The sequence below is a fragment of the Carcharodon carcharias genome, chromosome 22, assembly GCF_017639515.1.
Source record: "Carcharodon carcharias isolate sCarCar2 chromosome 22, sCarCar2.pri, whole genome shotgun sequence".
NCBI classification, from domain to species: Eukaryota; Metazoa; Chordata; class Chondrichthyes; order Lamniformes; family Lamnidae; genus Carcharodon; species Carcharodon carcharias.
The window spans coordinates 64,259,156-64,273,657 of record NC_054488.1 but is presented as its reverse complement, the minus strand read 5'-3'; the positions used below and the strand labels follow the sequence as shown (position 1 = coordinate 64,273,657).

The 14,502-nt window shown below is 48.4% G+C and overlaps 1 protein-coding gene across 1 annotated transcript in view; it reads left to right on the top strand.

The window, feature by feature from the left end:
• Positions 1-14,114, top strand: part of abcc3 (ATP-binding cassette, sub-family C (CFTR/MRP), member 3) — a 125,656-nt gene extending 111,542 nt beyond the window's left edge. Inside the window, exons 27-31 of the mRNA XM_041216717.1 lie at positions 1,009-1,155; positions 2,762-2,920; positions 4,133-4,299; positions 13,293-13,487; positions 13,667-14,114. Of these exons, the coding sequence (XP_041072651.1) occupies positions 1,009-1,155; positions 2,762-2,920; positions 4,133-4,299; positions 13,293-13,487; positions 13,667-13,775 (777 nt within the window). The 3' untranslated portion in view covers positions 13,776-14,114. The remainder of the gene's footprint in view (positions 1-1,008; positions 1,156-2,761; positions 2,921-4,132; positions 4,300-13,292; positions 13,488-13,666) is intronic.
• Positions 14,115-14,502: the final 388 nt, after the last annotated feature.

Below are 14,502 nucleotides of genomic sequence, written 5' to 3'. Positions count from 1 at the left end.
AGACTCTGGTCGAATGCCAATCAAGCGGGGCTGCTTTGTCCTGGGTGGTGTTGAGCTTCTTGAGTGTTGTGGGAGCTTCACTCATCCAGGCAAGTGGACAGTATTCCATCACACTCCTGACTTGTGACTTGGAGATGTAGACAGACTTTGGGGAGTCAGGAAGTGAGTTACTCACTGCAGGATTCCTAGTCTCTGGCCTGCTCTTGTAGCCACAGTATTTATATGGCTAGTCCATTCAGTTTCTAGTCAATGGTAACCCCAGGGTGTTGTTAGTGGGAGATTCAGTGAAGATAATGCCACTGAATGTTAAGGGGTGATGGTTAGATTCTCTCTTGCTGGAAATGGTCATTGCCTGGCACTTGTGTGGCATGAATGTTACATACCATTTGTCAGTCCAAGCCTGGATATTGTCCAGGTCTTGCTGCAATTGGACATGGACTGCTTCAGTATCTGAGGAGTCGTGAATGGTGCTGAACATTGTGCAATCATCAGGACACTACCTTGAGGAACTCCTGCAGTGATGTCCTGGAGCTGAGATGATGATTGACCTCCAACAACCACAACTATCTTCCTTTGTGCTAGGTATGACTCCAACAAGTGGAGAATTTTCCCCGATTCCTATTGACTCCAGTTTTGCTAGGGCTCCTTGATGCCTCACTCAGCCTAATACTGCCTTGATGTCAAGGGCAGTCACACTCACCTCTTGAATTCAGTTTTATCTTTTTCCCATATTTTGACCGAAGTGGTGATGAGAGACTCCGTTCTGTACTGGAGAGCAGTATTCAAGATTCTTGTCAGAAAACTTCAAAATCCTCTGTAAAGTACGGAGGAGAACTGGACCAGGCAGCTTTGGGGATAATGAGGTGTAGACTGGATTCCTGATTCACGGTTTAATGCATTAACCTCTCCTTCCCCCATCAACTCATCATGGACTAAACAGGAAATGTGACTGGGGCCGAATGTAGACACTGTTCACCTTAATGACCCTGATCCTTCTTCTAATTACAGGCGCCATGGGTGATTGAGAGTAACCGCCCTCCTGAGTCCTGGCCGGAGGAAGGGAACGTGGAATTCAATGGATACAGCGTGCGGTATCGAGAGGGGTTGGACTTGGTGCTGAAGGACCTCCATCTGAACGTGCATGGTGGAGAAAAGGTTGGTGCAAGAAACCATGCCAAACTCAAGTTTTTTAATTCGTTCATGGGATGTGGGCATCACTGGCTGTGCGAACATTTATTGCCATCCTTAAATGCCCTTGTTCTCGGCAGTTAAGAGTCAACTACATTGCTGTGGATCTAGACTCAAGATATCAGGGAATTACAGAATTCACAGTAAATCACAGTCCTTAAAGCTTTCATCCTATCCTTATTCTCACCCTATCAACACATCCTTCCATTCCTTTACCTCCTGTCTATTTATCCAGTGACTGCTTAAATACATCTATTGGCTTGTATTGGGGGAGGCATTGACATAGTGGTATTGTCATCGGACAAGTATTCCAGAGACCCAGGGTAATGTTCTGGGTACCCGAGAGATGGTGAAATTTGAATTCAATAAAAATCTGGCATTAAAAGTCTGATGACCCTGAAACCATTGCTGATTGTCATTAAAAACCCATCTAGTTCACTAATGCCCTTTAGGGAAGGAAATCTGCTGTCCTTACCTGGTCTGGCCTAAGTGTGACTCCAGACCCACAGCAATGTGGTTGACTCTTAACTACCCTCTGAACAAGGACAATTAGGATTGGGCAATAAATGTTGGCCTAGCCACCAACGACTAAAAAAAAACTTGAGTTTGGAAGGTGAATATTTTATTGAGGTGTTTAAAATGCCAAAGGGATTCAATATTGAAATGTGGCCATTTCTGTCCCACATTCCTGAATCCCTCAGGAGAGATTGGAATTTGCACTGGGGGAGGATGGGCAAAGAGGAAGATTGATGGGCCGTGGTGACCTATTGCTGCACCTGTCCATCCAATGCAGTCAGGAACTAGAGGGCACAGCTATCAGGTACAAGGGGGAGATGGTAACATAGTGGTAATATCACTAAGCTAGTAATCCAGAGGCCCAGGCTAATGCTGTAGAGACATGGGTCCAAATCCCACCCCAGCAGCTGTTGGAATTTAAATTCAATTAATAAATCTGGAATATAAAAGTGCTAGTGAAAATATCGATTGTTGTGAAGACCTATCTGGTTCACTAATGCCCTTTAGGGAAAGAAATCTGCTACCTTTACCTAGTCTGGGCCTACATGTATGTGACTGATGACCCACAGCAATGTGGTTTACTCCTGAGAAATTATTTTTTTTAAACAGGTAGGGGAAACAAAGGGTGAGTTATGATGATGTGGATGCACTGCCTGAAAGGTGATTTTTAAAAAGAAACAGATTTGAACCTTCAAAAGGGAATTGGATAAATATTTTAAGGAAAATTTTCTGGGCCTATGCAGATTTGGGACTAATTGAATAGATCTTTCAAATAGCTGTGTTGCAAGATCCTTGAAAGGGAAGTGGTTAAAAAGAGAATTGATCCGAGGGGGAAAGGTCTGTTAGCAGATGGGCCAGAATAGGGCAACAGGGATAAAGGTTTTGAGGGCAGTTAAGTTGATACAGAGTGTGGGCAAGACCAGATATCTGGTGATGTTGGTTAGAGCGTGGGAGGACTACTTGCTGTATGACTGGTAATGGAACAAGGTGAAGGTAGCAGGTTGGAACTGTGCACACTCACTACTTGCACCTGTGCTGTTAACTGTGTGTGATATAGGTTGGTATTGTCGGGCGGACAGGAGCTGGTAAATCCTCGATGACTCTCTGCCTCTTCAGAATCATAGAGGCAGCGCAAGGAGAGATCATTATTGATGGGGTGAAGATTGCAGATATTGGGCTTCATGATCTCCGATCAAAACTCACCATCATTCCACAGGTAAGCACCAGCACCAAACTCAAGGCTATGAATTCTCTGCTGCCACCCACAGTGATTTAGTCTAGTGTTGGTACTTGCTACATCACTGCTGCTGTGTTTGCCTATTCTGTGCACAAGAAGCTCCCACAAACAGAATGACCAATCTTTAAGAATGATGGCTAGGACATCAGGAGAACTTCTTGGAAAATTACTGTGATATCCACCAGAATTGGCAGTCAGGGATTCTGGTTAACATCTCATAAAAGACTGCACAGTACTGCCCCTCCGACAGTGCGGCGCTCCCTCCGCACTGCCCCTCCGACAGTGCGGCGCTCCCTCCGCACTGCCCCTCCGACAGTGCGGCGCTCCCTCCGCACTGCCCCTCCGACAGTGCGGCGCTCCCTCCGCACTGCCCCTCCGACAGTGCGGCGCTCCCTCCGCACTGCCCCTCCGACAGTGCGGCGCTCCCTCCGCACTGCCCCTCCGACAGTGCGGCGCTCCCTCCGCACTGCCCCTCCGACAGTGCGGCGCTCCCTCCGCACTGCCCCTCCGACAGTGCGGCGCTCCCTCCGCACTGCCCCTCCGACAGTGCGGCGCTCCCTCCGCACTGCCCCTCCGACAGTGCGGCGCTCCCTCCGCACTGCCCCTCCGACAGTGCGGCGCTCCCTCCGCACTGCCCCTCCGACAGTGCGGCGCTCCCTCCGCACTGCCCCTCCGACAGTGCGGCGCTCCCTCCGCACTGCCCCTCCGACAGTGCGGCGCTCCCTCAGCACTGCCCCTCCGACAGTGCGGCGCTCCCTCAGCACTGACCCACCGACAGTGCGGCACTCCCTCAGTACTGATCCTCCAAAAGCCAAAGCAAAAAATGAAGACCTTTTAATTTGGAATGTGTACATTAGATCTAGAAGAACACCATCTCTCCCATCACCAACAGGTGGAAGTGGGGAGTTCATGGTTGCTGGGACCTGAATTTATCCTGAGAGCAACAGCCTCAGCTTCACACTGATCCAGCCTCCTGGTGCATGTAGTACCGATTCTGGCCACCAGATGGTAGTCGCACAATCACTGAGCATCATTTTCAGACCACACAAGATACACTCAGGACAGCACAGATCCCAAAGGCTGTGACTGCCTGAAAACTGCACTGTCTGAACTGACTCCCTGGTTTCAGAATCGATGATCGCTGCATCCTGTCACTCCCATTACCAATCTTCTCTAAACTGTCTATTCAAGGACCCTGTGCTATTCTCTGGGACATTAAGGATGAATCTCGACCCCTTCAATCAATACTCAGAAGAGGAAATATGGAATGCTCTGGAACTATCCCACCTTAAACAGTTTGTCCACAGTCTGCCAGCCAGGCTGGAGCATGAATGTTCTGAAGGAGGAGAGAACCTCAGGTAAACCCAGCTGTAGGAATAAACTTTATTAGCAGAGAATAGGGGCAATATGGGTGGTTCTAATGGTTAGACACACGCCTTCAAAGTTATTAAACCTGATTCACAGTCTTCTCCCACCATGTCCGTTGTTCGGCTACTCTTCACGCAGTGTCTGCCGGCACTCTCGACGTCTTCCATGCTCGGTGGGCACCGCGGGGACTGGGGTGTTTTATTGACCCCTTTGATCACATTTTGGTTTAAGGTTTGTAAATTTCCTTTAAACTTTGTCCTTAGTTTTACAGCTGACCTGAATTAGGGGCTGTGCTTGATTTGTCCCTTCATTTTGTTAATATTTCATAACTGTTTTAACTCAAAGAGTTACTCTTCAGCGTCAGGCAGTTTACAGGGTGACAGACCCTCGAGGGACTAATCAACTCAACCAAGGCTCATCACAAGCTTTGAGCTTTATTACACATGAATAACAGGCCACACACACACCAACAGTTTGAAGCAGGTGACTCATTACCCCTCCCCCCCCCCCCAGCTCAGCCCATTGCCGGTTTAATAATCTGAAGCGATTAGTTCACATTAGCCTGATGGCTGGATGGTAGTCCAAGGGCAGTGTTCATGCTAAACTGTGTGCCTGTACAGCCTTGCAACAGTCCATCAAGTGCTGTGCACTTAATTAATACAGCCTCGCACAACCTGAGCTTTACCAGAGGTCCACTGTCAATCTCACCTACAACCAAACAACTGGTAGACTCCCCATGACAGGAAATTAAAACCAAGCCTGACGTTAATTAGATGGAATTAACAGCTGAAATTCATTCCTGTCAGTTCATGGAGCCATATCAGCACTCGTGTTTCCCGTGTCTTACCCTTACCTATGGTAATTTTTCTTTTTGTTTACACCTTGATATTGGTACATTAAAATTCATTCCTTACAGGGACAGAAAAGATTAAAGGGAACATTGCCCGTGGGAGGGAGATAGGGTTTAGGAACACCTAAACAAAAACAGAATTACCTGGAAAAACTCAGCAGGTCTGGCAGCATTGGTGGAGAAGAAAAGAGTTGACGTTTCGAGTCCTCATGACTCTTCAGCAGAACCGGGTGAATCCAAGGAGAGGGGTGAAATATAAGCTGGTTTAAGGTTGGGGGGGTTGGGTGGGAGGAGAGAAGTGGAGGCAGGGGGTGGTGTTGTAGGGACAAGCAAGCAGTGATAGGAGCAGATAATCAGAAGATGTCACAGGTATTGAAGTTGGTGATATTAGCTAAACGAATGTGCTAATTAAGAATGGATGGTAGGGCACTCAAGCTACAGCTCTAGAGGGGGTAGGGGGGGCATAAAAGATTTAAAAATAATGGAAATAGGTGGGAAAAGAAAAATCTATATAAATTATTGGAAGAAACAGAAAGGGGGTGGGGATGGAGGAGGGAGTTCAAGATCTAAAGTTGTTGAACTCAATATTCAGTCCGGAAGGCTGTAAAGTGCCTAGTCGGAAGATGAGGTGCTGTTCCTCCAGTTTGCGTTGGGCTTCACTGGAACAATGCAGCAAGCCAAGGACAGACATGTGGGCATGAGAGCAGGATGGAGTGTTAAAATGGCAAGCGACAGGGAGGTTTGGGTCATTCTTGTGGACAGACCGCAGGTGTTCTGCAAAGCGGTCGCCCAGTTTATGTTTGGTCTCTCCAATGTAGAGGAGACCGCATTGGGAGCAACGAATGCTGTAGACTAAGTTGGGGGAAATGCAAGTGAAATGCTGCTTCACTTGAGAGGACTGTTTGGGCCCTTGGATGGTGAGGAGAGAGGTAGTGAAGGGGCAGGTGTTACATCTTTTGCGTGGGCATGTGGGGGTTGAGGAGTAGGGGGTGATGGAGGAGTGGACCAGGGTGTCCCGGAGGAAATGATCCCTACGGAATGCCGCCGGGGGGGGTGAAGGGAAGATGTGTTTGGTGGTGGCATCATGCTGGAGTTGGCGGAAATGGCGGAGGATGATCCTTTGAATGCGGAGGCTAGTGGGGTGATAAGTGAGGACAAGGGGGACCCTATCATGTTTCTGGGAGGGAGGAGAAGGCGTGAGGGCGGATGCGCGGGAGATGGGCCGGACACGGTTTAGGGCCCTGTCAATGACCGTGGGTGGAAAACCTCGGTTAAGGAAGAAGGAGGACATGTCAGAGGAACTGTTTTTGAAGGTAGCATCATCAGAACAGATGCGACGGAGGCGAAGGAACTGAGAGAATGGGATGGAGTCCTTACAGGAAGCGGGGTGTGAGGAGCTGTAGTCGAGGTAGCTGTGGGAGGCGGTAGGCTTGTAATGGATATTGGTGGACAGTCTATCACCAGAGATTGAGACACAGAGATCAAGGAAGGGAAGGGAAGTGTCAGAGATGGACCACGTGAAAATGTTGGAGGGGTGGAGATTGGAAGCAAAATTAATAAATTTTTCCAAGTCCCGACGAGAGCATGAAGCAGCACCGAAGAAAAAGTTGTGGAAGGGGGCCAGAGTAGGACTGGAACAAGGAATGTTCCACATAACCCCATAAAGAGACAGGCATAGCTGGGGCCCATGCGGGTACCCATAGCCACACCTTTTATTTGGAGGAAGTTGAAGGAGAAATTGTTCAGTGTGAGAACAAGTTCAGCCAGACGGAGGAGAATAGTGGTGGATGGGCATTGTTCGGGCCTCTGTTCGAGGAAGAAGCTAAGGGCCCTCAGACCATCCTGGTGGGGGATGGAGGTGTAGAGGGATTGGACGTCCATGGTGAAGAGGAGGCAGTTGGGGCCAGGGAACTGGAAATTGTTGATGTGACGTAAGGTGTCAGAGGAATCACGGATGTAGTTGGGAAGGGACTGGACAAGGGGAGAGAGAAGGGAGTCAAGATAACGAGAAATGAGTTCCATAGGGCAGGAGCAAGCTGACACGATCGGTCTACCGGGACAGTTCTGTTTGTGGATTTTGGGTAGGAGGTAGAAGCGGGCTGTCCGAGGTTGGGCGACTATCAGGTTGGAAGCTGTGGGAGGAAGATCCCCAGAGGAGATGAGGTCAGTGACAATCCTGGAAACAATGGCTTGATGTTCAGTGGTGGGGTCATGGTCCAGGGAGAGGTAGGAGGAAGTGTCTGCAAGTTGACGCTCAGCCTCCGCGAGGTAGAGGTCAGTGCGCCAGACAACAACAGTTTTTTGTTTTTAATCGCTGTTTAATTGACTGCCACTCCTCTTCAAGAAATGCCTACCTTGAAGAAGTTTTGTTCGTCTCTGCGACAAGATTTCCGTATCTCTCTTTTGCCTTGTTCACCTTCATTGCTTTCCATTTCTCTCCTGGTGTTTGACAAGGTGTTTACTAAAACCCGCTTTCACAGCCATATCTCCTTTCTCAGTGACTGTCTCCGTCTCCGACTTACCCCACGTGGATTTCAACTGAAATTCCACCCCTCATGTTTCCAACCCACCCAGGATTACAGATATCTCCGGGACATAAAACGTTTCTCGGACTGCTGTTCCCGTCACATTCTGAAATCCACACTCAGTGCCATGCGCCGCCGTATGAACACACTCGACCTCTCCCTCCAGCAGCACTGCCACACCCTTTTTCAAAGCTGCGCGTGCCCCCAGTTTCATTTTATTCTTCGTCTCATCCAACGCCTCAACAAGAAACTTACTCTCTTTCTCTCAAGTGCTAAGGAACGCAAGCTCCAACAATTCCGACACCAACACCCATCTAGGACCCTCCACCCCTGCCCGTCCCTCCGTCCCCACTCCATCTTCCAATCCCAGCCCCAGCCGTGTATTCACTATACCTCCTGACCTTCCCCTCTCCAACGCTGAATGTTCAGTGCTCAGCAAAGGACTTAGTTTCATACCTTTACGCCCTCATCTCAATGAATTTTGTGCTCGGCACGATGCTGAACTCTTCTTCCGCCGTCTTCATCTGCGGGCTCACTTCTTTGGGCAGGAGTCCTCTCCCCATTCAATGGATCCTTTTACCCACATCCAATATTCTCCCTCCACCTGGACCCCTCCCTCTGGATTCTTACCTTCTCTTGATCTTTTCATTGAGAACTGTCGGCGCGACATTAGTCGTCTCAATTTCTCTGCTCCTTTCACCCATTCTAACCTGTCTCTTTCTGAACTTACTGCACTCCGTTCTCTCAGGTCCAACCCTGACATTGTCATCAAACCCACTGACAAGGGTGGTGCTGTTGTTGTCTGGCGCACTGACCTCTACCTCGAGGAGGCTGAGCGTCAACTCGCAGACACTTCCTCCTACCTCTCCCTGGACCATGACCCCACCACTGAACATCAAGCCATTGTTTCCAGGACTGTCACTGACCTCATCTCCTCTGGAGATCTTCCTTCCACAGCTTCCAGCCTCGGACGGCCCGCTTCTACCTCCTACCCAAAATCCACAAACAGAACTGTCCCGGTAGACCGATCGTGTCAGCTTGCTCCTGCCCCACAGGACTCATTTCTCGTTATCTTGACTCCCTTCTCTCTCCCCTTGTCCAGTCCCTTCCCACCTACATCCATGATTCCTCTGACACCTTACGTCACATCAACAATTTCCAGTTCCCTGGCCCCAACCGCCTCCTCTTCACCATGGACGTCCAATCCCTCTATACCTCCATCCCCCACCAGGATGGTCTGAGGGCCCTTAGCTTCTTCCTCGAACAGAGGCCCGAACAATCCCCATCCACCACTACTCTCCTCCGTCTGGCTGAACTTGTTCTCACGCTGAACAATTTCTCCTTCAACTCCTCTCACTTCCTCCAAATAAAAGGTGTGGCTATGGGTACCCGCATGGGCCCCAGCTATGCCTGTCTCTTTATAGGGTATGTGGAACATTCCTTGTTCCAGTCCTACTCCAGCCCCCTTCCGCAACTTTTTCTCCGGTACATCGATGATTACTTCGGTACTGCTTCATGCTCTCGTCGGGACTTGGAAAAATTTATTAATTTTGCTTCCAATGTCCACCCCTCCAACATTTTCACATGGTCCATCTCTGACACTTCCCTTCCCTTCCTTGACCTCTGTCTCAATCTCTGGTGATAGACCGTCCACCAATATCCATTACAAGCCTACCGACTACAGCTCCTCACACCCCGCTTCCTGTAAGGGCTCCATCCCATTCTCTCAGTTCCTTCGCCTCCATCGCATCTGTTCTGATGATGCTACCTTCAAAAACAATTCCTCTGACATGTCCTCCTCCTTCCTTAACCGAGGTTTTCCACCCACGGTCGTTGACAGGGCCCTCAACTGTATCCAGCCCATCTCCTGCGCATCCGCCCTCACGCCTTCTCCTCCCCCCACCAGAAACATGGTAGGGTCCCCCTTGTCCTCACTTATCACCCCAACAGCCTCTGCATTCAAAGGATCATCCTCCACCATTTCCACCAACTCCAGCATGATGCCACCACCAAACACATCTTCCCTTCATCCCCCCCCCCCCCCCAACGGCATTCCGTAGGGATCGTTCCCTCCAGGACATCCTGGTCCACTCCTCCATCACCCCCTACTCCTCAACCCCCTCCTATGGCACGACACCATGCCCACGCAAAAGATGTAACACCTGCCCCTTCACTTCCTCTCTCCTCACTGTCCAAGGGCCCAAACACTCCTTTCAAGTGAAGCAGCATTTCACTTGCATTTCCCCCAACTTAGTCTACTGCATTCGTTGCTTCCAATGCGGTCTCCTCTACAATGGAGAGACCAAACGTAAACTGGGCGACCGCTTTGCAGAACACCTGCGGTCTGTCCGCAAGAATGACCCAAACCTCCTTGTCGCTTGCCATTTTAACACTCCACCTTGCTCTCTTGCCCACATGTCTGTCCTTGGCTTGCTGCATTGTTCCAGTGAAGCCCAACGCAACCTGGAGGAACAGCACCTCATCTTCCGACTAGGCACTTTACAGCCTTCCGGACTGAATATTGAATTCAACAACTTTAGGTCTTGAGCTCCCTCCTCCATCCCCACCTCCTTTCTGTTTCTTCCCCCTTCCTTTTGTTTTTTCCAATAATTTATACAGATTTTTCTTTTCCCACCTATTTCCATTATTTTTAAATATTTTATGCCCCCTCCACCCCCACTAGAGCTGTAGCTTGAGTGCCCTACCATCCATTCTTAATTAGCACATTCGTTTAGGTAATTTCACCACCTTCAACACCTGTGTTCTTTTGTCTGTGACATCTTTTGATTATCTGCTCCTATCACTGCTTGCTTGTCCCAACAACCACATCCTCCCCCCACTTCTCTCTTCCCCACCCCCCCCAACCTTAAACCAGCTTATATTTCACCCCTCTCCTTGGATTCACCAAGTTCTGTTGAAGGATCATGAGGACTCGAAACGTCAACTCTTTTCTTCTCCGCTGATGCTGCCAGACCTGAGTTTTTCCAGGTAATTCTGTTTTTGTTTTGGATTTCCAGCATCCGCAGTTTTTTGTTTTTATCTTTAGGAACACCTAACCTGAGCTATCTCCTTTTATGCTCTGGGGTATAGGTTCTTGACTCCTCTTCCTGGTATCAGCAGCAGAGATACAGCACTTCATAAAGATGGAGCCTGTCGAGCTGTTTATATGGGGATGGTACAGGGAGGGGTTTGGGGAATTGTTAAAACTGTTCCTTCAACCTTGGGACAAGTTAAAATCCAAGGTTGGTATTAAGATAGTGGGGATTCAGGAGTGAATGACTGCTTAAAAGGGGTAAAACATGGGCAAGAAAACCTGCTGATTACCACATACTAGACAGAGCTAAGCGATTCCACGACCAAGAGATCAGATCTAAGCTCTGCAGTCCTGCCATATCCAGTCAGGAATGGTGGTGGACAATTAAACAACTCACTGGAGGAGGGGGCTCCACAAATATCCCCATCCCCAATGATGGGGGAGTCCAGCACATCAGTGCAAAAGATAAGGCTGAATAATTTTCAACAACTTTCAGAAGTGCCAAGTAGATGACCCATCTCGGCCTCCTCCAGAAGTCCCCAGTGTCACAGATGCCAGTCTTCTGCCAATTCACTTCACGTGATATCAAGACAAATCCAACCCAGAAAATTACTACCCTGTCAGTCTACTCTTGACAGCACTGTTGATGATGCCTTCCATTACTTTACTGACGATCACGTGGCACTTGCTTAGCAATAACCTGCTCACCAATGCTCACTTTGGGTTCCACCAGGGTCACTCAGACCTCATTATAGCTTTGGTTCAAACACGGACAAAAGAGCTGAACTCTGAGGTGAGGTGAGAGTGACCGCTTTTTACATCAAAGCAGCATGTAACAGTGTGGCATCAAGCAGCCCCAGCAAAAAGATGGTTGTGGTTGGTGATCAATCATCTCAGCTCCAGGACATTACTGCAGGAGTTCCTCAGGGTAGTGTCCTCAGCCCAACCATCTCCAAATGCTTCATCAATGGCCTTCCTTCCATCATAAGGTCAGAAGTGGGGATGTTCGTTGTGCAATCATCAATGTTCGGCACCATTCACAACTCCTCAGATACTGAAGCAGTCCATGTCCAAATGTAGCAAGACCTGGACAATATCCAGGCTTGGGCTGACAAGTGCCAGGCAATGACCATCTCCAACAAAAGAGAACCTAACCATCACCCCTTAACATTCAATGGCATTACCAACGCTGAATCCCCCACTATCAACATCCGGGGAGGGGGGGGGGGGGGGGGGTGGGTTCAGCATTAACCAGAAACTGAACTGGGCTAACCATACCAATACTGTGCTACAAGAGGTCAGAGGCTAGGAATTGTGTGGCAAGTCACTCACCTCCCGACTTCCCAAAGCCTGTCCACCATCTATAAGGCGCAAGTTGGAATTGCCTGGATGAGTGCAGCTCTAACAACACAAGAAGCTGGACACCGTCCAAGACAAAGCTTGATTGGCACCCCATCCACAAACATTCACTCCCTCCACCACCGACACACAGTAGCAGCAGTGTGTACCATCTACAAGATGCACTGCAGGAACTCACCGAGGCTCCTTAGGCAGCACCTTCCAAACTCACGACCTCTATCATCTAGAAGGACAAGGGCAGCAGACAGATGGGAACAGCACCACCTGGAAGTTCCCCTCCAAGTCACTCACCATCCTGACTGGGAAATATATCGCCGTTCCTTCCCTGTTGCTGGGTCAAAATCCTGGAACTCCCTCCCTAACAGCACTGTGGGTGTACCTACACCACATGGACTGCAGCAGGTCATGGTGGCAGCTCATCACCACCTTCTCAAGGGCAATTAGGGATGGGTATTAAACATTGGTCTAGAAGGTGACACCCACATCCCGTGAATGAATGAATAAAAAAATTGTGCTACTGAACTAATGAGTCAGACGTGATTTCTGATCACACCCCAGCAGCTGAAGAATTTACATTCCATTAATAAAGCCAGAAATAAAAAGCTACTCAGTAATGATGACCATGAAACTATCATTGATTGTCATAAAAACCCATCTGGTTCACTCATGTCCTTCAGGGAAGGAAATCTGCCCACATGTGACTCCAGACCCGGGGCCATGTGGTTTACTCCTCTGACATAACCTAGCAAGTCACTTAGTTATACTCAAGGTGGCTCATTATTACCTTTTCAAGGGTAATAAATATTGGTCTTACCAGTGACACCCACATCCTGTGAATGAATACAACAAAAATTAACCCGTGTTGCACCTGCTCAGGAACGATTGACGGGACATAGAATAAAACACCCAAGATGTGCAATGTCTTCAGGGACATCATTTGAGCCAGACTTAGCCTCAGGGCCTCTGGGGAGTGCAAGTTCCTTCTGATCTTTTGTCCAGTGCCTCTAGCTGGAAGAGCTCGTGTGGGTTGGTTCAGATTCAGGTCCAGAATAGGCTGACTCCCCCACCAACACACTGTGCTCAGACATGAAGGTGACCACTTGGATTAGATTATGGAAACCAAGAGCAGAGAGCACCCTTCAGCATGGAGAGAGTGGCAATCTTAAAGTCTGGTGCATTGTTTGGATTTAAATCCTTTATCTTGTCTCTCATCAGCGTGGGCCAAAGGCAGCTTGTATGTCTTGCAAGAGCCCTCCTTAGAAAGACGCGGATTCTGATTCTTGACGAAGCTACTGCTGCTGTCGACCTGGAGACTGACGACTTGATTCAGTCAACTATCAGGACCCAGTTTGACAACTGCACCGTCCTCACCATTGCTCATCGGCTGAATACAATCATGGATTACACCAGGTAAGGAGTGGTTATAGCCCAGGAGCAGGGTGGGGGAAGGTTTAGTATCAGGGAAGAGACCTGGTACCATTGACAGTGTGACCATTTAAATCAGTAACGTGGGGATGGATCACTGCTAATGGGGAGCCCTGGAAGAGTCTGTTTAATGATCTTTGCATTAACACTTTTTTTTCTGGCAGGGTATTGGTACTGGAAAAGGGAAGGATAGCAGAGTTTGATACACCTAGCAACCTCATTGCACAGAAGGGAATCTTCTACAGCATGGTTAAAGATGCTGGCCTAGCATAACCCAAACCATTCCAGATGGTGGAAACCCTGGGCACTGTACTGCACCTGTACATTTCCAGATCCCTTGCACAGTGACTTCTCTTAAATTTGCAGAGCCTCAGACCTAATGTTTCCAATTTAAATCCAAAGAGAATCTGTTCCCACTCAGGAGACAAAAACAGGCAGGTTTTTTTTGTAAAATCACTGAACAGCATTCTATTTTTGTACTTGATGTATTTATATGTTAAGCATTTAAGTGCAGGTGTTTGATTTTTTTTGTAAATATATAAGTATGAGCTATGACCATAGGAAAATGATCCAGGCAGGAGTTTGTTTCAATAAAACAAGACTTTTGCTAAACATGCAGTGTCCATGAACTTGTCTCAAGCAGAGGTCAGAGGTCCTTAACCTACCTGCAGCAACTTGGTAAAAATTGAGAAACAGGCCAATTCACTCCTAGAAATTGTTTGGTCACAGATCCTCTCTCTCACCAGGACTCAACTAGTTAAGTAGGCAATACCTCAGCACACAAGAACTTGCATTTATATAGCACCTTTGACAACCTTTAAGTCCTACAGTACTTTGCAGCCAATGAAGTAGTCACTATTAAAACAGGCAACCAAATTCCACACAGCAAGGATCCATAAACAATTAAATAAACAACCAATTAACCTGGTTCAGTGATGATGAGGAATAAATAATGGGCAGGGCACTGGGGAGAACACTCAACTCTTCTTCAAAATAGTGC